Genomic DNA, 25,382 nt, shown 5'->3' on the forward strand with positions numbered 1-25,382 from the left:
TAATGAGAATCTTTATCTTGGTCAATTAACTGAAAAAAAAAATTTATGGACTGAGTACTAATAATTAGTTTGTAACATTATATATAAAGGCTAGTGAGGACAATTAAAAAACTTTAGATATTCAATAGAAGTTGAATACAAAACAAATGCAATAATCTTTTGGTTGACTACGCTCTTTTTAACAAAAACTTGGTTTTCAAGAAACATTTTTTTTAGTTTAACCTAAAAAAAGTATTCCTGTAAGTAGTAATAAATAAATAAAACTTGTTTTAAATAAAGTTTTCTCGTAATTAATGTAAATAAGCAAATGCTAGTGAATAGACAGCAGATTTTAAATATTTACGAACGGGGCCAAAATGACTAGATAGCCTCAAAAAATCCTTAACTAAATTAACAGTTAGGCGACACAAAATTTAGTTATTACTTACTTTAATATAATTTTATTATGTTTGTACTTAATAAACAGTTTGATCATTCAGCACTAAAAATCGCTTCAAAACAAATGCTGCTCATGCCATTTTTTATATTTTGTTTTAGGGGATACTGATTATTATTAAAGATTTGTGGTTTTAACATACTTAGATTAAACTTAGTGTACAAAATTTAAGATAAGGTCTTTTTAGTGCGCAACTTTGGTTGAGTACTTAGTTTTGAGATGTTTTCAAAGTGCGTACTCAAGTAAAACATTACTGTATATAATAAACTATACTGGTTTACAAATTAGCATGATCAAACTTTAACAGTATTCTTAGAAGTACTTTTCATTTAAAAAAGATGCTTTTATAATTCGAAAGGGTACTTTGAAGTAACAACAGCTAATACTTTTAAATACTATCTGCTTATTATCAAAATGAATTTATAAACACTTAAAAGCTATAAAAACTAAAAAAATTGAACCTGAATTGATAGTAAATTTCGTGTAAATAGTTTTAAAAAACTATTAATTTTTTACAAATTTCTAAAACGTAAAATCAACATATGAAGAGCACAAGTTATTTTTTTTTATTTAATTAACTATGTTTTTTGGCAAATAAAAAAAATCATATCTTGATGTCATTTTTAGTTCGAAAAATATATTCATATTAGTTGATTTTCTTTTGTAAATCATATAAACGAAAGCAAAACTTTACTGCTCTTATCATATTCTAAATAAATTTAAATGTTAAAATTATTTCTAACTCAAAATAAACAAAAAATTTAATTAAGAAGATAAATATTTGTTTTAATATTGTTTTTCTAAAATTACTTCAATTTTGATATAACAAAGATTAAGAAACTAAAAAAAAACTTTACATCCCTTTTATAAGTACTAATTTGTCATAGAATCAAGTTTACACTGGTTTAATTTAATTATAAATTATATAACATCAATTTTAAATTAAGCTGTAGTACGTAATGTAGTAAAACGGAAAAACAGTTTTATTTAGTTCAAAAAAAATCAATAATAAAATCCAATTTGTAAACAAGTAAAAAACTTTTATATGTCAAAGAAAACAAAGTAAACAATTAGCAATGACTTCAAATCAAAAACAAAACTTTATTGAATAAATAAAAACAAAAGCCTCTTATTTTGTTTGAATATTAATACTTAGTTAAGTTAACACATCAGTATCAGTTATTGATACTAAACAAAACTTTGTGTGAATGTCATTAATAATGATTGATGTATCAAACAAAATGCTAAAATTATACGAATATAATATAAACATAACTTTAACGAAAATATTAATGTTTCCAAGTGTTTGCAGTAAGCAAACCAGTTTTATGCATCAGTTTTGATAAAAGTTTCTAAAAAACAAGTTTTTGCTTAAACTTGACTTCTTTATATGTAAGTAAAAAATAGTTAATTAAAATTCAATAGTATATTATCATGTTTTTTTTTGCTTTGTAATTAATTAAATGCTGTAACTTATTTATACCTAAAACTATCTTCATTTAATATTTCAATTTTATATAGCAAGTTTTATATAATTTAGCAAACTATTTAAATGTTGCAAACACATTGATTGTTTAGTTTTACTTCTACAAGACAAAGCTTTTGCACCAATTAATAAAATTTTATAAAAGTTTAAAGATATTTATTCCAAGAAAAAACTAATGCAGCATTTTAAAGCAACCAAAAACTTGGTTTTGAAACTATTTTTGGTTTTACGTAGAAGACATTGTTAAAAATGTACAAATTGTTACACGTATCAAATTTCATTCATCTACAAAGCATTAAGTATCAACTATAAAAATCAAGATGTTATAACTTAAGTTTTTAGATTTTTTTTTCAAAGTTGTTTTGAGTTTAAAAGGTATAAACTTTTTCCAAAATAAAAATGAAGACGTGCTAATACTTTAAATAAACAGGTTCAAATTACTAGTTGTATCTACTGTTTTTATTTTAAGTTATTCAAATAAAAACGTTGCTCACTTATTAATACTACTTATCTAATTAAAAACATCAATTTTCAGATGGAATAAATAAAAATAGGTATATCATATTTGTTTAGTAAAAAGCTAATTTTTTTAAAAGTAGTCCTACATAGTTTTATGATGTATAAAACGAAATAGCAGTTTTAAATAAACTACCAAAAAAGTAACAATCACAAGTGTTTGTTAAAGTGTAAAATGGTTGCTAAAGTTTAACATTAAGCTACCAATTTTTCTAACAACATTATTTAATAAAAACTACCTTAAAATTCAAATAAATTTTGTCACTTAATTTAGTCCTAGATGTTCTAAATGTTTGAAAGCGCTAAAAATGTTTGAACAAAAATAAATTAAGTCTTACTGGGGCTAAAGTATTTCAAACGCGCTATATGGATGGCTGTACTATTACAAAAGTTTTTCATGTACTCGATTTTAAAATAGTCCTAACATAGGGAAAGTCCCTACTAGCTGTCCGAAGAGCTCAAGCTCCTGAACCGCCTCTTCCGCTGCGCCTTGACAAAGTGCTTACTCTGGAACGGCGTCTCCAGCTCCTTGTGAAAGTTCTTCGCCTCCTTGTCCCGTGACAGGTTGAACACGTCGTGGGAGTACCTGACGAAATCACCCGGCAACGAGTTCTGGTTGCCGTGGTGAACCACCAGGATCTTCCTGTTGTACGCCGTCATCATGTTGCTCCGGTCCTTCCTGAACAGCGAGTAGGCGGCGATGACGAACTCGTCCTTCCACGTCGCCTCCTGCTTCTCCCTCACGAAGGACAGGTACGCCTTGGCGCCGAACGGCGAGGTGAAGAAGACGACGACGGTCGCGTTGAACAGAGCGTCCACCATCAGCTCCAAGTTCCTGGACAGTTCGGCCGCTCCGAGCCACCCGTTGAAGTACACGTCCTCGTACCGGCCCGACTGTTTGAGCTCGAGCGCCAGCTTGTCGGCGGAGTCGGCCGCCTGGGAGGAGATGTCCCCCGTGGAGATGAGGACGACCGCCCTCCGCTTGAACTCGCGCTTCCTCCGCGCCTTGAACATGCACGCCACGACTGTGAATACTATTTAGAATGAAAAGTTTGTTTTTGTTCAGGTTGAAGTTGGGAAGGTTTGTTTTATAAATTAAATAAATCTTTTTGTTAAAAGGTTGGGAATTTTAAAGAAGATTTGCCTTTTTTCAAACATGTTAAGAATATTACATAATAAGCAATTACTAAATGAAGTGTATCAAGTTATTATGTTTACTTGTTTTTAGTAGACTTAAAATTTTAATTTTATTCAATTTTTTCTGCAAAGATAAACCAAAAAAAAAAAGTGTTGTTTAGAACTTTGTTAAGTAGGTACGAGCGCGTTCAAACGATAAACTCACAGAACAAAATGAAGATGAGTATGCTGAGGATCGAAATAAAAAGAAGCCTGAGTTGATGCTCCATCGAAGAGTGATCAATTGAACTTGTACTCTTTTCTTCTTGCCTTCGAGTATCTGTTTTAATTGAAAACTTTTATTTTGTTGCTTCTAGCATGTACTTTTGATTATTTTAGTTTAAACATGGTAAAAATTGCGTAAATAATTTACTTTGAACTGTATTTATTCTAAAATAGTTTCAATTATGGGGAGTATCACAGGTCGATTTCTAAAATCAGAAGTATAACCTATTGAAAACTGTTAAAATGTGTTAAAGTTAAAATTAATTTTTGTTTAAATCTACAAACGTTTAACAGCTTCTTGCTTAAATACATTTCTAAATCTGGCTATAATTCTTGTAGGTAGTTTGTTGTTTTTTAACATTACAAAGGCAAAATTGTAGTAGTGTGAGTAAATCAACACAGTGTACCAGTTTTCCGTAAAAAAACTTAAAAAATTATAACAAGCTCAGTGAAGGTAGCATATGAAACAATGAAAGTTGACAGAATGTTTGACTTTAAGAATAGTTTAAAATACTGCATAATCTTGACTCTTCTTTAAAATAATTAAAGTAGCAGACTTATCACACTAGAAAATAAAAAAAATTATTATATTACTTAAAAAACTGGTACCTTGAAATAACACAAGTTAAAAGTAAAAAGAATAATAGTACTTTAAAATTTAACATTAATTTTACAAAGTAGTTATACTAAGTTATTATCATCAAATGATGTAAGCTGTTTTACTTTAAGTTGCTAAGTTTATTTTTCACAAAACTTAAAGGTAGTCATAAATTTGTTTTTCATGGAACTTCTAATACGTTGGTACAATTATTAGTTACACGAAGGTATGGGAAAGGTTAATTGGTTTTGCAAAGCTCGATTATACATAGCCTCGGGGCGATGGCCATACAAGACTAAATAAAAGCACTATTTTTTATAAAAAGTGTTTTGCTATTCGAAGTTTAATCGGCTAATTTTCCGTCAGTGAAAGTTTAAAAAAAAAAAAAAAAATTTAAAAAGTAAATAAAACAAAAGTTTTTTTCTTAATTTTTAGTTATAAAATAAAACATATGTACCAAAATGCTATAACATGAATGTTTTTGATTGTTTTTTAAAAATCAGTTTGCCAATTTTTTAAGTTCATGCAAACTCAAAAAAAAATTAAAGCAAAAGCAAAAGATTGTCTTAAACAAATTTTTGATTTAAACTGTTTCCAAAATTTGATAAATTTTCGTAAACTAAGTTTACTTTTAACTGATACAAATCTATTTTTTGTTTAAATGAAAACTTATTTTTACTTCGATACAACTTTTGATTTTTTAAACTTTAACTGTTATATAAACTGTTTAAATTCAAAATTTAAGTTAAACAAAACTTTAAATTTTAGCTATTAATATTTGATCCATTTTCTAAAACTAATTTTACTTTTAACTTACACAAGTCTATTTATTGTTCAAATGAAAACTTATCTTTACTTTGAAACTTTTAATTTTATATTGTGATGTTAAAGTTATAAAGTTACAATTAGTTTTAGTTACAATTAGTTTATTTAAATTTGAAAAATGCAAATACTTAAATTGCTTTGGAACTTTGATTATTAACTTATTTTACTTTTTTATCAAAACTTTAAATAATAGTCGTAACTATAATTTTTTTAGAACAAATAATTTTGTTGTTTTACCGATAATTTTTTTAAATAAAATTTTGTTATTTTAAAACAAAAAAGAACTACTAGTTAATCATGAGTGCAACAAAATTTACAAAAATTGAACAAAATTAACTAAATAAAATTTTAAACTTGTTAATTAAAAAGTAATACTAAACAATTCTTTAATAGAACTAAAAAAGTATGAGCAATGTGGTAATGCATTGCTCCAACAATTTTCTTTTTTTTATAACTGTATAGTACAATACTGACCAAATTTTACAACAACAAAATACTATTGCTAAGTAGTTTAACCAATACAATCAGTTTAAATTCCTATTAAAGTCTAGCACATTTTTGCCAAGTTGCTAAACATGCTTATATGCTTTCCATCAATTGTTCTCCTGATGTTTTGTTTGCTTCATAAATATTTAAAATTGATTTTACTTGTCATGTTTGCTTAGTGTTCGAGGCTTTTGAGTTGAAAAACATTTAAAAACTTTGATAAACTTGTTTTTGTTAGGTCTTTACATCAATTATAAACTTCTAAAATTGATAAAAATAATTTTGATTTGTTTTTTTTACCTGATAAAAGCCTGCTTCTAACTCGTAGCTACTTTTGATCTATAGTGCTTAGGATACTGTTGTAATTAAGTTTCTATAAGTTTTGCAATTGTGTTTGCTTACGGTATTTACATTTCCTTTAAAAATGACTACTGGCGCAGATGAAATAAGAAAATATTCTAAAAAAAGTTTAATGACTAAAAGTTAATAGGAAACATAAGTATTAAAAAATTAAGCAAAAAACTTATATTTTAAATAGCTGAAAAAGGTATGACTAAAGTAAAATTTATTTCAATAAGTAATACATTTTACTGACAAAAAATGTTTATATCCAACGCAATAGTTGAGCTTTAGTTTGTAAAGTTAAATCTTATTACTTAAAAACTTCAAAAATATCTAATAAGTTTTGATATCAATTTGAACTGAATTATTTTGAGGTAGTAAATAATTATTTTTTATAGAATATTCCAGAGTAAATATGTTACTAAGTCTCTTACACAGTCTTTAATAAGTCTATTTTTTGACTGACAAACATCTGCTCACCTACGCAGTTATAGTTAAAACAAATTACTGTATATCTTCAAAAAAGATTACTATGCTTGATACTTTGCTAATTTAAGTGATATCTTTATGTTTTATATGATAAATATAAAACTTTGAATGAAAGGGTCATCAATATTATTCAATATATTTTTGTTAACAACTTTTTTTCTGATGTTGATTTTTTAATTGATTTCAAATTATAAAGTATTAAATAATGATTCGAATTTATAATAACTAAATTAAGTTTGTTGTGAAGTCAACAACCGACGTTTTTTTTGTTATTGTTAGGTTACAACTATTTCTATGCTTGTATGATTTTAACAAACAGTTTTTGTATTTTCGTACAATTTTCTTTTTTTAAATTTTATCAATTGGTTTTATTAAGTCAGACTTGGTTTAGAAAGTTTCTGAGCTATACTTAAAAAAAAACAACTTTTGTAGTTACCATTAATTATTTTTAATGGTTAACAAAACATAGTGAAAGTGCAATAAAATTATCTAATGTTTCAAAGTATTTGTATAGAGTAACTTTAATGTTTTTTTTGTTGGAGTAATAAGCAAAAAGTGTGTAACTTTATCAAAACTTTATCTATAAAAAATACTCAGTACTAATCTTTGAGAGTTATAATTTATCTATTTGCCAAAAACTTTTTTAAATGTTAAAACGTTTCTCACTAGAAAGTTTTAATTAAACGTGTTATTATTTAACAACAAAACTCGATTTTAACAATTGGTAATATTTATTAGGACTTGTAATACCACAATTTTTTCAGACTTATTTGAAGTTTTTGTTTATATGAAGCTTAATTTTCAAGCTTCATATAAATTTTCACAGCTAAATACTAAATAATGAAACATTTCTGTTGCTCAGTCTAAGTTCTTTTTAAATCCAATGGTTTTAATTTAAGACTAATATAATTAACTAACCATAAAATCATATAAAAAAGATATGTGTAGATAGTTTAATTTTGTTGGTTTTAGATGCGAGAAAACTCTAGCATATGGTTGCAGGTATTACATCCTATATATATATGTTTTATTTATTTATTTTGCAAAAATTCATCACGTATTTTTTCAAAGTTTTATTTGTGAAAACGAAACTACTAAACGTATATAAACTGCGTTTTCAATAGCTAAGTATTATATGCCTTTTAACTTTAAAAAAAGAGTATGTAAAAATAAATATGATAAACAGCTTGAAAAGTATTAATAAAGGTTAAAGAAGTAATTGTGCAGTAAATTTATGTTTATGATTCAGTAAAATTTTAAACAAACTAAATCAAGCCTAACTTGTGTAAAAACATTCATTGTTAGTTTTTGTATTTAAAAAAAAGTAAATATTTTTTTTTGTTTCAGCTAAAAAAAATATTTAATTTTGGAGATTATGTTTCAGTTTATTACAAGACAACACAATAGAAATAACATTCAAACACATCTCAAACACACAAAATCATCTCATCACCACACTTCATCATTGTAATATACTTGAAAATCCTCTGTAAATATTAAACTGAGTAATGATCAATAAGTAGTATTAATTTTATATTTCGTTTACTGGAGACAACACTCGCTACAATTCATCAGACAAAAACTAATTCGATTAGCTTTCTAGCATATAAAGTCATTTTGCTGAAAAGTTTACTTTTAAGTATTTAAAAAATAGTTTTTAAAATAATTTCCGCACACTCGGATATAAATTGGATATTATAAAGTCCACAAATCTTAAAGATAACAGTAAATTAAGTAGCTAAAAGAGTTTTGAAAAAATGTCCAATATATTCAAAATTACACAACACCAACAGTCTTGTAACACAAACACACTTCAAAAAAATAAACCAAAGTTGCACGACTAAGATCAATTTTTTAGGCAAAAAGTATGTTCCAGTTAACAACAAAGAGATACTTCTCACTTTAAACAAAATCAGTGCCATATAAAAGTGTGTGCATGCATACCATACACGTGGGCACAGCGTAAAACAATTCGCTAAAAAGAATTAATCAGCACTCACTGAAGTATCTCCTAAGTAAGGTTTTATCAAAATGAAAACATTGAAGATGGTAGTTTAGCCAAAAAATTCAGTAGTAAACTATCAGTAGGACTACCTTTGATGGCAGTGTTTAATGTTTTGAGAGGTATGGTTTGAACCATTTTACAATTATATCAAATATAGGAAATAATTACATTTTAAAAAATTTGAGCATTTTATATCTCAAGGTTAAAACCTGAACTGGATAAAAAGAAGATATTAGTTTACACGACTGTTTTGTTTTCTACCCCAAGGTTATAAAAACTTTTTTTTGTTTATTGATGATACTGGATGCTTACCTAATAGTTTGTTTTTGTTACCTTATTTGTTTACTTGTATTTATTTTTGTTATTTTTTTTTTGTTTTGTAATAGTTTTTATCGTAAATAACACTGACAAACTGTGGTTGAAAGTGCTTATGTTATTTTTGTTGTACCCGCTGTAATAAATTAAAAAATAAGTAGCAAAAAGCTATTTTGTATATAAAAATATTTTAAGATAAAAAAAGACCTTTGAATATTTAGAAAATCTTACAAAATTAAATTTTATTTTATCTAATATGCAATATGTTAAGTTTTTCAGAATTTATATTGCATTTATCATCGTTCATAAACCGAGTAAATAAATAATGCAAAAATGTTTTGAAGTTAAAAAAAAAAAAACTTTAGTCCATTGCTAGTTAAAAAAATCCAACACTGTCTGACTTGAATAAGGATTGTTTTTCGATGCTTTTTTAGTAAAGACTAGGATTGCAAATACTTGTTATAATTGTTAAATGGTTAATTGTTAAAAAAATTGCTCTGAAAAGCAAAATTTCTATAAGCAGAGATGGTATAACAAAGTCTTTTGATAGTTTTACAGATTAAATAGTTAGAAATTATTCCTTCTCATTTTATTAAACGTACTATTTATACTGTAAGTATTCCTATTTCACTTATTTTTGATTTGTCTCTAGGTATACCTTCTATACCAAAACAGTGAAATTTTCATAAGTTATTACAACATACAAGAAAGATAACAAAAACAACCCGTTTAATTTTATACCAATTTTCTTAAAATGTATTATTTAAGAGTATTAGAACATATGACTTCTTTAAGACTAATCAAACTATTTTTCTTGAAATAATTAAATACACCTAAAGAGTGTGGTTCTTTCTTTAAACGGTTATCTTGTTTTAATTTAGAAGATTGCTTACATTGATAGGTGTATTTTTAATAAATAAGGCTACATAATAATTTAAACAGGTATCCGTAAATCTTTAGAACTCGTGTCTCATTTATACTAATAAAAATACTATTTCAATTTAAAATTTGAAAAAGCCTTGTTGGTTGGTTCAAAGATTTTTTGATAGAAAACCTCGAAAGTTAGTTATACATAATACACTTTCAGAATATACCTGTATCGCAATCGACACAAAAAATATTTAAGCAAACTAACAAAGTTTTACAAATATCTTTGACAAGATCAACCATCGCATAAAAGAATTAAACTTCAATCTTAGTAAACATAAGGTTCTTGATATTCATAAAAATACTCTCATCTGGCTTAAAATTAAACAACAGAAGTTTACCTTCAACTAAAGTCATTTAAGATCTTTAATTTTTTAAACTTGAAAACAATTAAATAAAGTTTTGTCATTAATTAGGTTTACAGTACTTCATTTACTTTTAATACCTGGAATAGCTGTTTACTGCTTTAATTTATATAATAGCTCTTAACTTTTTGTATATGGTATACAATCGTCCTTAGTTGAAATACACCATGCCATTATGGTCTTCATAACTAAAAAAAATAAGCCTCTGGACTCAGTACTAAGTAAATATTTTAAATAAACTATAACCGCTGCAACCAGTCTCATCTAAAAACTACTAAAACTAAACCATAAACCTTTATAATTTAAAAGACTTTTTTACATAACTAATCATAGTGATATCACATTTATTTGTTAATATTTTTAAAATTTATAAAAAAACTATCTCAAAATGTCTAACAGAAAATTTAAGTACAGAAATCTTTTCAACAAAAATATTCTGAATAATTTGTAAATTAAAGTTATAGGTTTTCAAGTTAAATTGAGCAAAAAATTACTTAAAAAGTAAAAGCTTTGAAATTAGTTTTTTACTTATTATCATTTTCATTATTGGTATAAACAATTTAATTTTTTCACAAATAAATAGCTTGCAAACATAAAAATCAATAAAAAGAAAAAACCTCTAAAACAAGATAGTCATATAAATCACGAACTAAAACAAATAACTTTTCTCTAGTTTTTAAACTGCCTGCAAATTTTAAACAATGGGTATGTTAAGAATGGGCCTGCACGTTTTTATTGAAACTTGACATGCTTCTCATATAATGCAGCTTCTCAAAAATTGTGTGCAGTGAGTCAGAAAAGAATGAAAAAAAAGTGTTATTGTTATTGATGGAATTTAGTGCAGTAAAAAAGTTTAAACTTTTAATACTGAGTTCAACAAAACTTAATTTTGTAGCTTTTTTTTAAATAGTTTTTAAGGTTAAATATTAAGTTTTATGTTGTTTATTAAAAAAATATTCTGCAAACAATGTTTCGCTCAAAGAGCTCGTTAGTGCTTATAATAAACTCAAAATTGTAAAAAAATATATTTAAAAGTCATTGAAATCACTTACTTAAGCAATCACTTAAAATGTTGAGGTAAAAAAAGCAAAAATAAATTTAATGGTAAAATAAAAACATAATTGTTGTTTTCTATTTTCTTTAGAATGAGTCATAAAGAAAAAAAAACAGAAACAGCAAATAGGATTTAATTTACTGTTGTAGGATAGTAACATTTAATTTATAATTTAAATCAAAAACCAATTCTTAAAATAACACAAGTATTTTAAATTATTAGCAGATTTTTTGAATTTTTATTTATTTTCAGCTGCGTAGTTCTTACTCTTAAAAGAAACAATCTATATTGAAAAGTTTAAACCGTAAATACGCTTGTTTAACAAAAAAAAGCTTTAGATTCTTATAGCACCTTACTTATATCTTTTGTTTGAAAACTAGTGTTTTATCAATTATTACAAAAGTAGTTAGTCAACTTTACAACTTGAGACAATAACTTTGTTTTTATTGTATAGTTTTTTGTTTTGTATCAATATTTTAGCAAATTTCTTAAATAACAACCTTTTCCATGATCTTTAAATACATTTTTTTGAAATCTTACTGATGAGCTCTTTTAGCAAAACATAATTTGCAGAATATACTTTAAAAAAAAGTAGAGATCTCTAATAATTTTTTCAACAATCAAACGTATAGTATTAAGTTTTATTTTTTTTTTTGTTTTATCTGGTCCTATTTAGTATTCTTCATTTACTTTTTATTTTTATTTTAAAATATAACACGCCCATCTTTAATTTGTTCTGATAAAAAACAACATTTAAGTCATATCAACTTGATACTTTGAATAGTTCTAGCTAACCTTTTTGAGTGGCATTCTTATAAGCGCTGCATTCTGGAAAGAAGTCACATCCAGTGCTGGTTATTATTTCCTGGTCCAAACAACCTTAATAAAACAAGCTTATTTGAACATGAAAACATTTAGACTTATTTAGTATTTAAGAAAAGTTGTTTATATTTGAAAAACAATGTTTTGCAAACCAACTCGGCTGAGTAAAGTTTATATTTGAAATTTATTAAGAGCTTAACATAGAAATAGTTTTAGGCAATGTTGGTTTTACAGTGCTTTAGTAGCTTAAACAAATGAGAATTTGTTTTATAATAACCATTAAAGTTTTTAGATTACATGGAAATTTTGAAAAATTTTGAAAAAAATTTAAGTGGTCGAAAGGATGTACTTAGATAAAAATGATGTTGTTTTATACTTTCCCAGTAAAATATAACTTAAGCTTTTATAACTTTCTTATAGTTTAATTGTTTAAGTTTTATTTTTCAGTCAATAGGAAAAATTTATGTAGCCGATAAAAGTAAGAATTTCCGTTATATATTATCATTATTTAGTAAACAAAATACTCAACTCATTAGTATAGATATCTTCAATTTAGTCGAATAAATATGAGTATTTAATTTGATACATTGCAAACAAGATGTTTTTGAATTAAAAAGTTTGGAGCTTAGGTTACGTTTAAAACAAATAAACGATATATTTATATAGTTTTAAACATATGTAAATAATACGAACCACACTTTAGATAAGTGTGCCAAAAACAAAAAATGAAACCAAACGCTCTTCTAAAGGTTAAATAAAAAAATTTAGTTGCATAAAAATAATTTCTTGAAATTGAACGACAAATAACATTATAACAACTTAATTTCACACTTAGAAATTTTAACAACAGGCAAGTGCATCATATAGTTAATTAAAGTATTTTATTAATAATTCTTATTATTTACTTTAGCTACTATACATCAAAATCTGCAAGGTTGTTTAAACATATTTAATTACTTAATTTCAAAACTTTATTAGCAAATGTTCTTTGAACTATATTAACAGTTTTAGTATAACTTAAAAGACCAAGTAGTTTTAATTAAAGTTAATTTTATGTTTTTGTTATTGGATGTTGTGATCGTAATGATTATTTTATTACTTGCGAAACAACGATAATATATTTTGAATATGATTCATATTACCTTAACAGTAAATCATTTTAAAATAATTGATGTTAGAACTATTGAGTAATATTTGTTTAGACAGGAGTATTTTTATACATTTGAACAAGCAAAAATTTGTACTATAATTTATATAATCCGAACTTATACAATTTTTTTGACCTGGTTTTAATTTTAGCATACTTTGCAATCACAAATGAAACATTTAATTTTTTAAATAAGTTTTTGACTACTATAGTGTTTCACATTAGTATGTTATTTTTTGTAAACTTAATAAAACCGTTTGATAAAACAGTATTGACAATTATTATTAACTAAGTTAGTTTTTGAACATGTTTAAATAAACACTAAAAATAACTGTGAATACTTTGATATAGAACAATTGAGTGAAAGTTATATTTCTATCTTTAAGTACTCGTAATAAATAAAATAGAATATACTTTCAAATAAAAGCAAACTTAAAATTAACAAAATAGCTGTATTAGGAAAATAGATTCAAACTTAAATAAGTGGTACACAAAGATACAACAACTTTAAATCTAGAAAAAATTTTAAAACTTGTAAACTTATATCAAGATAAAACTAATACATATAATTTTAAAACTAACATTATTGCAACAAAAAACTAAATATGAAAATTATTACATAATATTACAATGTTTGAATTTAAAAGTAATATATAGGATTTAAATGAAGTATAGATAGATTAAAAAAAAATTGTTTACAACATTTTTTTTTTTTGTTCAAATTAGTTGTACAACAGTTTACAATCTCAAATGATCTTTGAACTAATATTTAGGCAATCTAATAAGTACTTCTTTAACTTAATTTATAGATAAGCATTGATTAAAAAAAGTTAAAAACAACCAAAAACGTTATTTCTAAAAATGAAACTGCTTAGATCATCCATTCTTAGAGATCAAAAATTTAATTGGTGACATTTGAAAAAAAAAAAGTTTTTAGTTTCACTCCACTTTTAAAAATACACTTTATCGTAAAGTCTTAAATTCAATGAAATGACAACAAAAGGTACGGACCTGGTATCCAAGCTGCAGCCCTGCACGCTCTCGATTTAGGGGAAGCCCGAAATTGAAAATAGAAAATTTGTTCCGGTGTCAGCCCGCTGAAGTGGTCCACATCCCTCAAATCGATTGTAAACTTTCCCTGAAAATTTTTGACGTGTGAAACATTACATCAAAGATGCTAATCTAAATGGTTAAGATATTTGTAATGGTAGGTGTCAAAAATAAAAGAAGGGACACTTTTGCACGAAGAGCCACTTTTACACGAAGCATTAAAACTTTTATTCATTATTATATTTTTATTACTTTTATAATATTTTTTAATATAACTGTTACCTCTAACCCTTCCCTTTTTCGGTTTTTTTTTTCTTATTTTTTCTTACTATTGTTTTGTTTTACCTATCACTGTTACTTCTAACCCTTACCCTTGGTCGGTAACTTTTTTTCTTCTTATTTAATATTTTATTTTTATTTTTTTCATTTTTTTACAATCACTTTTACCCTTAACACTTATCCTTGGTCGGTTTTTCATTTTTTTGTTATTACTTTTTGTTTTTTATTTATTTATTTTATTTTTATTTTTCATAATTTTTTCTACTGTCACTTTTAATTCTTAACCTTGGTCGATAATTTTTTTTAAACTTTTTTATTAATTTCTAATTTTATTTACTTTTAATGTTTTCTTTACTTTCGTGCAAAATTGACTCTTCGTTCAAAAGTAACCCTTCGTGCAAACGTCCTCCTTTGTGCATGTTTGACCTGTCCCCATTTAAGTAGGGTTTAGGATTTAGTTGACTGCGTTCTAAACGCATTGTAGGTATATCAAAAACTGCAAATTTTTCTTTTAGTTTTGTACTGAAGACATAATTTGAATTTCAAAATATGATACTTTTTTATCATAATATCTGTATATCAAAAAAATAAGTTTTCTAAGATATCTACTAGACTTTGCAACATACTACTAAATATAAAAATATTTAAATCAATTAATATTATACCTTAAATATACGTTTTTGGTTTTGTTTGTGGAAACTTTAAAGTAATCAAACTATGATTTAAAAGTTACAAAACAATGGATAATTGTTTATACATTTTATCACTGTTTTTTTTTAAAGCTATTTTAAAGCAAACAAAATCACGGTTTTACGGAAATTAATTTTATATATCAAAAAAAAAAGAATAACTAACACTATTGTATTGTTTGCTTAATAACTTATGAATTAAAACACCACTGACATTAGGGAACTAAAAACTATACAAACAATTTGTGAATTATATTATTTATCTTTTTAACAAGTGAAAAAAAAGAGTCTTAGTTTGGCAACAAATCACAATACAGTTAGACTTTCATTTTATTAATAAAAACTAAACTTATTTGTAAATGAAACTTAGCAAAGTGTTGTATAACAGTTTTAGCTTTAAATTAAGTTAAAGCTGTTTGCCAAAAAAAAAAACCTTCATTTAAGATAAAAAAGCTAAGTAGTTTTTGAACCATAACACAATTTTTTTCATATTAGAACAGTTTTTAGTAAGTTTGTACATCTGTTTTATACTATACTATGCCATTCAACTATATTGAAAGTTTTTTTTATAGAACCATCAGAGTATCAGTTGCTCATCTAAAAATTTACGCATGATAATAAGACAAACTAAAAAAACTTTATAAGTTAGAAAAAAACTCTTAAAAGTCTTTTAAAAAGTTGAAACTAACTCCTTTCGTTTGATCGTAATCCGCGGGAACGGAGGCACCGAAGCAATGGTTCTCCCCGTGGGATCCCATCGTCTGTATGTAGAAACCCGTGAACTTATCTTCCTTCGTTATTGCTGAACAACGAGGTTTTCGATTAGAGTAAAAAAACACATTTGCCAAAAGTAGTTTTGAAAAAACTGATTTAACAGTAAAAAAGTTAAGTAAAGTAGTAAAAAAACCGTAGGTTTATTTTATAAAAAAGTGCTTCATAAGGTGAAAAAAAATTCAACTCTAAAGTTTATAATGATTTAGCAAAAATTAATTTTAGCATGTTTTTTCTAGTTTCTATGAACCTCTTTTATTTTGAAATATAAGAGTCATTTCCTTTTTAGAGTAAAGAAACTAATTTTTTAACCTTAAGCTTTATTGGTAAACAGTTTACAATAACCCATAATATTTTTTTTTATTTTAACTAAGTATACTATAAAGCTAATATTTAAGTAAACTTGTTTTTATATACTTTTCAAAAAAAGTTTCATGTCTAACCAACGTATTGAAATCACATAAAATATTAATATTACTTAAAAACGTAAGAAAAAATAAAACAATAAATCATTTATGGTAAAAAAGGTTTTAGTTTTATATCATAACTAAGGGAAAACTAAACTAAGCATAAATCTAAACTAAAACCACAAAGTAACTTAAAGTTTCCGTTTATATTTTACAGACATAATTATTACAAAAATAAAATATTATTTACTATCAAAAATAACCCACAATCACATTAAAGAGTATTTTTTATAATTTCTTTAATTAACTTCAAAATAAAAGTTTAAAAAATAGTGTGTTTTTAATTGTCATTCAAGCTTTAGGTTTTTAATTCGAAAATGTGTTGTATTACACCAAATTCTAAAACTTTAGATATAATTAGTCTATATAAACTCAAAACTCATCGAATATTTAAACACTTTAATCTGTATTTTTATAAGTATAATACCTAGCTGATATATATATGATAAGTTTTGAGTTTATCTAAAACTTTTATCTCAATCAAATATCTTAAGTCTTTTTAAAGTATGGAAATAGAATAAAGATAAAATGAAAAAGATAATGAAACAATTGTTAAACTTATACTGTGAAAAATAATTTAAAAAAATATAATTTTGAAAACTTCTAGTATAAAATTTTAAAAACAATAAAATCTACAAAGACGATCATATCCAGTAAACCTTGTAATAGTATGTGTATCTTTAGTAATTATTTCTAAATCTTTTAATTAAACAATTTAAACACGAAATATTAAATGTTTAAAATGCATACTGAAATATTATATTTCATAGATAAGGTAAGATAAAATGTAATTGCTTTAACTGATAATTCAATGTGTTGAAAACAGTTACTATAAAGATCTATGTTATTTACTTGTAAAAGCATATACATTTTAAAAAGCTATTCTAAAACTAAAATTAAGTTATTCTTTATACATTAATAATTTTTATTAAATTTTATATTCAACGGTTATTGTAGTTAAATGTGAATCTTTAATATCTAAATTGAAATTTACTTAATAAAACGAAACATTTTATGCTTTTAGAGTTTTACTTTTTTGTGAAAAATAAATAAAATAAAAACATTTATCTACATTCTTTATCATATCAAAAGTACTCAAAAGTACATTAAATGTTTGAAAACAAATCTATTTTCAAAGAAAAGAATTATATATATATATTTAAAAATAATAAGGACTGTTTTATAATCTACTTTTGATATATTTCGTAGATACAAAAATAACATGACTTATTCAAAACTTAATTACATACTTTTTTTATGTGTTTTAAATTAAACTAAAAAATCACCAGCTTAGTTTAATCTTACATGTCGTAAAATTTTAAGATTTTCTAAGAAAAGCTAAAATGAACCTTTGTACTTGATTGCAACTTTCGCGTAAAATCTGCATTCGTGCAGATAAACGTCCATCACACACTTTGGCTTGGAGATTCTTCCAAAGTACCTTTGTTTGCTTAAGCTTTCAAACATCTCTTTGTCCCTGCCGCAACTTCCTCTAGCTTTACCTTTAGATGAGCATTTGCTTTGTTAGATCTTTGTTATAAAATTATTATAGGCAACTTTTATAAAACTTTACAACAAACTCACACACACATGCACTGTTAATTACTATTTAATACAATAGCAAAAACTGCATGTTGGTTATTTCGTTAGATCAACTAAATCTACCATGCTGAAATAAAAGTTTACATTAACCGATTGAATAATTAAATAAATTTTGTATTTATCACATTGCTTGTACAATTTAACAGCTTAAATAAACATTTTACTTACATAAAAATGTTTATACAAGGTTTTACACACTTGTTTTTAGTTTTAATACAATTTTAAAACTATTTTTTTATTCAAATAGAAATAACTAAATCAAACCCTAATTACAATATCATGTGCAACTATAAGTAATTGCTTAAGTTTTGAATAAAAATAAAACGTTAACAATTTCTAATTGCAGTTATTTTTTTTCAAGGGACTTATATACTTTTAAATTATTGTTTAATTGAGGATAAATGATAAGTAATAATTATAAAAAACAGTAAAACTTTATCATTTTATAAAATGTAATAACTTTCTCTTAAATTTTTTATTTTGACACATTATTAGCTATTTATCTATTAAAGATTAAATTAGCAATTGAGTAGATCCTAATAGTTTAACTTTCTAAATATTTTTACCTTATCTTTTTATTAATCTGTATATGGTAGACTTTATTTGCTTTCCTATTATAATCGAAAATATTTATGATAATTGATAACAAAATGTTGATTACTAAGTTTATACTACTTTTTTTTTAATAATGAAAACTACTTATTTTATTTTATACATTTTTAAAATGTTTTTGATATGAAACTGCTGCTAAAGTAAAAACATCTACTGTTAGTTCTGCCTACTAATACTAAACTGTGTTTAGTTTAAACTACTTTTTCTACAGAACAATAAACATTTTTCCACACTTTTATATAACTAGTTAGCTAAGTTGTAAGAATTAATACAAACTAAAAGCATGCAATGATTGTTAAAACAAAACAATTTGTATAACGTAAAATAACAACCAAATTTACATAGGTTTTTTATAAATCAATCAAATTTCAAAAAAGATAAAAACAAAGTTGTTATTTAATCGAAAACATTCCTTTTTATAAAATTAAAAATCTACACATGCTAAGTGAACATTTAAAGTGTAGATATTAATGTTGCACTCAGTTTCTGGTCCACTGCAATCAAACCTCGTTATCTAACAAAATCGTAAACTTGAAAAATTTTAAAAGCGCTTTAGAACAAAACAGTACCAGTGTCAATGTCAGTGTGGTCAAAGGGCATTTTCGTCGTTGGTGTGTTTCAAGAATTCACGAAAACACGCACAAAAGCAGAAGTACCAAACGTTTGTGTTTTACAAGCGCGTTCAAGCGTGTCCGGCCACATTGCAGGTCGACAGCACAACGAGGCGATCCACAAAGTTGGCATGCACACGGGTGGAGGAGGTTACATAGAATGAAAAAGTTAGTATAGCTAAAGTTCATGCTTTTTTAGTACAACACGTTGGTTAGTCGTTTTATCGTGCTTTACTTTTCTTTTTCAAAAACCTACAGTTTTAAATGAAATGTAACAAAAAAAAAGTTAGCTTGAAGTTTAAGATGTTGTATTTTGAATAAAACATGCTCAAATACATTTAAAACGAAGTGTGGGTGTGATATTAAAAAAATTGATTTAAAATGACAGATATTTAGGTTGTCATTTATATTGCTTTTTTTAACAATTTACTTAAAACATTCCTCAAATTTTTTTAACATTACTTTTTTAAATGGTTTTGTAAACTTTTAATAAGTTATTATTTAATCAACAAAATAAAATATTAATAGTTCTTTAATTTTATTGTTTTTTTAATTCTAAATATCTGTTCAAAAATATTTTAAGATTTTGATTTAATGTGTTTATAAAAATACAACAACGAACTTATAAGTATTTAAAGATTGGAGATTTCACTTTATAAACAAAAAATTTAAGCTATAAAATTTTTTCTAAACTAGTAAAAAACTTTAAAAAATCTTTTAACTAACTAAATTTTTAAACCATTTGTTTACATACATCTAAAAAAAAATTTATGTTAGTTTAAAAACTTAATAACTTTAATTTTTTTGTTTTAAAAACAAAATTCAATGTACTACTTTTTCAGTAGTATCAAATCGTCATTTCAGTATAGAAATAAAAACTAGCTATTTATGATTAAGGTTTAAAGAAAAATAATAAAATAAAAATTCTTACGAAACATCTGGCAGTCCGTCGCTTCGCTGTCCAGTTGCTCGACGAAACGGCATCGGAACTCCTTCACTTTCGACTGGCCGTTCCGCTGCTTCCCTCCAGAATGGTGCGAGGAGTTGGAGTTTCTGACGCTGGCGCACAAGCAGCACGTGATCGAGCTGACCACCAGGTAGAGGAGCAGCTTGTTCATGTTTCGACTAAATCTGCAACCAATTGTTTGTTCAGTGAGGTTTGTTTGCTTTCGATGATTGCGCTGCGTGGTCAAAAGTACACTTTTAAAGCAAGCTATTAATTTCGACTCAAAATAGTAACTTGAACGACTGCAGTTAGATAATAAAAAAAACTATTTATTTTGTTACTGTAGTTGATTCTTGCTATCTGAATATATACTCATAAGCTCTATAATTAGTGTAAAAAACTACACATACATTTATGTTTATTAACTAGGTTAAAAATTTGTTCAAAAAAATTAAATTTTAGATAAGTACAAACTACTCATTATAACTTTTTAAAGACAGTTTTCTTTTTAATTAAACTGTACTAAGTTCAAAATAAAAAATAATAGCTGCAGCGATACGAAATTATGCTTGAAAAGTGCAAATAATAAAATTTTACAGCAAATATTGATTTAAAACAGAAAGCTGTAATATTGAGCCGGTAGCTATTTCGGCTGCGGAACAATTTGAGATTTAATTTATTAAAAGGTTTTTAGATATATTTACTCAATTTTCTTTGGAACATTACACAATATAAATAATTCAATTTGAAAAAAAAATGTTGATGTATTATTAGTTCTGCTTATATTATTCATAAACAAACTAATCTGTTTTATGCACACAAGTTTAATTTTAGAATATAGTTTTAAACTTGTTTTGATGTAAGTTTGTCTAGAGATGTTTTGTAGTTTTTTAAAATTTAATTTAATTTTAATGTTTTTTAATTTTTTTTTTATCTTAATCTTTACTATTGACTGATTAAAGTAAAGATTAAGACCTAAAGAGCGTATTTCAATATGTTAGTTCAAAATAAGAAATGTGTATAGTTCGGTTAAACTATAAAGTATTTACATTAAATTTCTATCATTTTAAAATTCCTTTATTTTGATAAAGTGTGTAAATGTTTTGAATTATTTCTTTATAAAAAACTAAATCCAGCACACAATATTTGTTTATTAAGTTTTTTTTTATGTTTGAGCACAATTTTATATAAATTTGGCTTTTATTTTTTAAACATTTTTTAACCTATTTATTTTGTACATAATGTAGACATTTTAAAAAAATAAAAAATTAAAGATGCATCATCATCTTTTGTGATTTGTATAAAATGAGTTATGTTTCTAATTAAAACTAAATTACTAATACATAGCAGAATAGCATAGAGAAATAAAATCTTGTTTAAATAACTATGATAAATAAAGTATTTCAACGTTCAGTCAGTTTTGATTTTTTAATTGAAGCAGTGTATCCAGATAACACATAACCTTTTTTGTCTTCTGCAAAGGATCATGTTTGTATAAAAGTTGTTTATACCCTACTTTAATAAAACAACTACTTTGAAAGCAGAAGAAAATTATTACAAAGTTTTATTATTTTATAGTTCATAGAGTTTTTTTTTAATAATTTATTTTTTATATTGTAATAAGCCTCAACAACCAATTATTAAAAAAATATTAAAAATTAAATAACTTTAATTTTTATATTGTAATAAGCCTCAACAACCAAGTTATTTATATTAGACTTTGTTTAAACCGTTATGTTTGGTAGACCTTATAAAATTAGAGACTGTGAACACTAGATTTATTAGTGTTTACTCTTTTTTTTTATAACGGTCTTTGTTTCAATAATAATGATTTATTTTTCTTTTACCCTTAGAAATACTTAACTGTTACAATATATGTACAAAAAGTACTGAGTAAAACGAAATAGATCTAAAAGTAAAGAAATAGATTGACTAGGAAATTCTTTCAAGTAATTTTGTGTTGATTGAATTGTTTTTAATTTTTTTAAATTAATGCAACTCATCTAAGAAATTCTTAAAATTCAACTATATTAACATTTAATCCCTTAAAACTTTTTAAAAAAACTAACTAAGGAATTTTTTTTAGAATTTCTAAAGGTTAGAATTCGGTAAAACACAACAAATAAAAGTTTTAAATTTTGGGTTGAACAAAACTTGTTTCTCATTTACTGCTGAATATTTACCATTTTACTTACTAACTTTTAGCTTAAAAACAGTCAACAAAAAACAAAACTTTAGTTAAAATTTCTAACCGTTAACTATAATATATAAAAAAGTAATTTAAACTCACAAAAACGTCAAAAACTATGTATTATTATAAAAACGATACTTTTTTATCTAACAACGTTTTTTGTTTGTAAAATTTTTTAAAAGTTGTTACAATTTAAAAAACTCTTAAAAATAATTTTAGTTTTAAACAGATAATTTATAATTTTGATATAACTGCTTTTGTTATTTTTATCAAAAATGTTTTTGAACATACCTACAAAAATAGTTGTAACAAAAAATGGAAAATAACAAAAATTCCTGTAACTGATACTTGACAAAAGAACTTAAACAACACTAAAAGCTAAAAACAGGCATATCTAGCTATTTAAGTAGAAACACAGCTTTAACTTGACAAGCTAACTTTAATTTTACTACCAAAAAAACACCTATCAAACGAACTTGACTTGAATTGCAAAAATTAAACTGCAATTGTAGCGTTGACAGTTGTTTTAGCGAAACTCGTCAAACTTTTTTGCTTACAAATGCTCTGTAGCATGACACAAGCCAGTGTAATGTCATAACAAAACCTCTAACGCCCGCCTTTTTTCTCATCTCTTGTTTGTCTCTTCTCTCGTTTTTGAAAATTCCAATTAACTGTACACTTACACATACCAGAGAGAGTAGCGAAATCAGTGCGTAAAGAGCCATGTATCGATCTAGCATTGTTTTGTGCAAGCGAACAACGGTTTTGATTGTTTCAAGTTGAAGTTGGTTTTAAAATTTACAAAACATGGAACGTACAAAACATCAGTATTACCCCTGACGTACGAATTCGTAGTACACTCGGGTTTTTGCTTTTTATAAAGCCACAATAAACCGCATCTCTGCGCCGATGCTTCAAGTTTTAAAGGTTATGCGTAGGCAAGGGGCGCTTTTTCCCTTTTAAAGGTGATTTTGAATTCCAACTGTTTTTCAATTTTTTTAAAAAAATTTAAAAGTACTGTGATGTGTTAAATTTTCGAAGTTTGTAAAACAGTATTATAAATACAAATTGATTATATAATGACCTATAAAATTTTTAACTTACCAGCTAAAGATAAAAATCTCAGAACTAAAAAATTTAATTAACTGTATTGTTTGTTTTTTATGGGCGTTTATGGACACATAAAATTAATGTCTTAAACAAAAGACACGTGTAAATAGAAAGAAATAATAATGATCAAAATTCTTACTCGAAACAAAACGTACAAATACCCCGACAGTTTTATTGTAGCAATGTATTGTTTTACCTTGATAATTAAAACACATAAACACTGTATTTAATGAAAATTTGATACAAACTCAATTCATGTTTCAACTAAGTTTAAACTACTCAAATTGCCTAAAGCTTGATTAAACTGATACTAGTATTAGATAGTAAACATTTGTTCTTACTTTTTAAGTATTTTAATATCGTTAAATACAACTATATGACAACTTTTTGTCTTTGCAAATTCCAAAATTTTAAGAGACATGGGTTAAAACAGATTTCAACCTTACAAAAAATTAACTTTTTTAAAGTAATTATGAAATTTACTATTTAATAAATATTTTTTTACCACTATAATCTTAGTTATTAGACATGAGCATTGTTTATTTGTCGTAATTTGATTAGTCATGTTCTAATCAAATATTAATTTAGTTTCTAAATATTTTAAAATGATTTTTTTTTTTTTAATAATATAAAAGTTATTTAACTTTAAAGATTTACTTAATTCTGAATTTAATTATTAACTATTTTTAAACTTATTAGCAGTTTTTTTCAACATACAACCAAATGCTACAAAAACTCTTTACAAAAACCAACTTAAAATTTTTCAAACACAAATTAATAAGAAATATGTTTAAGTACTTTGAAGTAAAGGTTTTTGTTAATCTACTACACAACTTGGTTAACAACTCCACAAGCATTTTTTATTTAATTAAAGGTTTAACCTCAAACGTGGTTTTATCAAGTTTCATGTGTTTTGCCTTGCACGCAGATTTTCTGTCAAGAACTAACAAAATGTTTTTTAAACTGTGTTTTTATTTGTTATTTTTTCATATATTTAAAAAAACATTTTTTTGCTTAAGCCTTAGCAATTTAAAAACAAAACATTTGATTTGTATTGTTATAAAGTTTTTATCACAATTTAATTAAATATTTTTTATAATACTCATTAAATACATTTTTATTGTTTGTTAATAAAACACCGTGTGCTATATTTGATTATGATTAAAATTGAGTTTATATCTTATGACCAAATAGTTTATTACAACAAAATATTTAATTTTGGCAGAATTTTAAAAACAATCAACAATTGAATGAACCTAATAAACTCAATAAATAGTTTTTAACTTTTAAATAAATGTTTAGCAAAAGTTTTTTTTTATTTTGTTCAAACCTTTAAAAAATTGAACTCAAACAACATCCTCAAAAATAAATTCAAAATATTGTTTCGCACTTTACATACATAAAAAATTTACTATAAAGAACGAAATTAAACAAGCAATCATAACTTTTAATAACGCTTTAGAATTTTCCAAATAGTATGTACATATATTTGTACGTTGTAAGCTGTCTAGAGCGTTTCAGATAACCTAACATTTTTACCTATCGTGTTAAATAGTCTTTTAGCGGTTTTTAGGCTTTCACCTTGTTTTTTATATATTAACGTACATTATTTTTCAATAAAAAAATGTTTTACTAAAGGTGTAGCTCGTCGAAAAACTTTCAAGTTTGTCAATTTTTCATATACATATTTTTTACATATACAAACATCTGCGACTGAAACAATCTAAATACTTAAATATTTCAAAGTTTTCTATATCAAAAAAACTGTAAATAGATCTTTCAATAAAACGAAAACTAATAGTGAAGTATAGCTTTGAATGTGTTTGTTAATATTTTTTAA

The 25,382-nt window shown here is 24.9% G+C and overlaps 1 protein-coding gene across 4 annotated transcripts; it reads right to left on the minus strand.

The window, feature by feature from the left end:
* Positions 1-1,644: 1,644 nt before the first annotated feature.
* On the minus strand, positions 1,645-21,105 carry LOC145840390 (uncharacterized). 4 transcript variants are annotated; one of them, XM_082947638.1, is made up of 7 exons: positions 20,227-21,105; positions 17,820-17,966; positions 15,922-16,034; positions 14,226-14,352; positions 12,041-12,124; positions 3,781-3,894; positions 1,645-3,472 (listed from the first exon to the last, which is right to left on the minus strand). In XM_082947638.1, exons 1-7 carry the CDS (start codon positions 20,411-20,413, stop codon positions 2,880-2,882), a joined length of 1,365 nt encoding a protein of 454 aa, XP_082803764.1. In that variant the 5' UTR covers positions 20,414-21,105; the 3' UTR covers positions 1,645-2,879. The 4 variants fall into 4 exon arrangements, with proteins under 4 accessions (XP_082803764.1, XP_082803765.1, XP_082803763.1 ...); XM_082947639.1 differs by having other exon boundaries at positions 1,645-3,463; positions 17,820-17,972; XM_082947637.1 differs by having other exon boundaries at positions 17,820-17,972.
* Between the last annotated feature and the right edge of the window lie 4,277 nt (positions 21,106-25,382).

This window comes from Thalia democratica, chromosome 7 (genome assembly GCF_965202585.1).
Source record: "Thalia democratica chromosome 7, ktThaDemo2.hap1.1, whole genome shotgun sequence".
In the NCBI taxonomy this organism is placed as follows: domain Eukaryota; kingdom Metazoa; phylum Chordata; class Thaliacea; order Salpida; family Salpidae; genus Thalia; species Thalia democratica.

What these genes read in the sequence shown, in the direction of transcription:
- LOC145840390 (XM_082947637.1), bottom strand. Translation starts at nt 20,413, where the DNA reads ATGAACAAGCTGCTCCTCTACCTGGTGGTCAGCTCGATCACGTGCTGC. An exon ending in AGTTGCAATCAAGTACAAAG is followed by an intron (nt 16,035 to 17,819) that starts GTTCATTTTAGC and finishes CTCGTTGTTCAG; the next exon opens with CAATAACGAAGGAAGATAAG. An exon ending in ATTACGATCAAACGAAAGGA is followed by an intron (nt 14,353 to 15,921) that starts GTTAGTTTCAAC and finishes AAAAATTTTCAG; the next exon opens with GGAAAGTTTACAATCGATTT.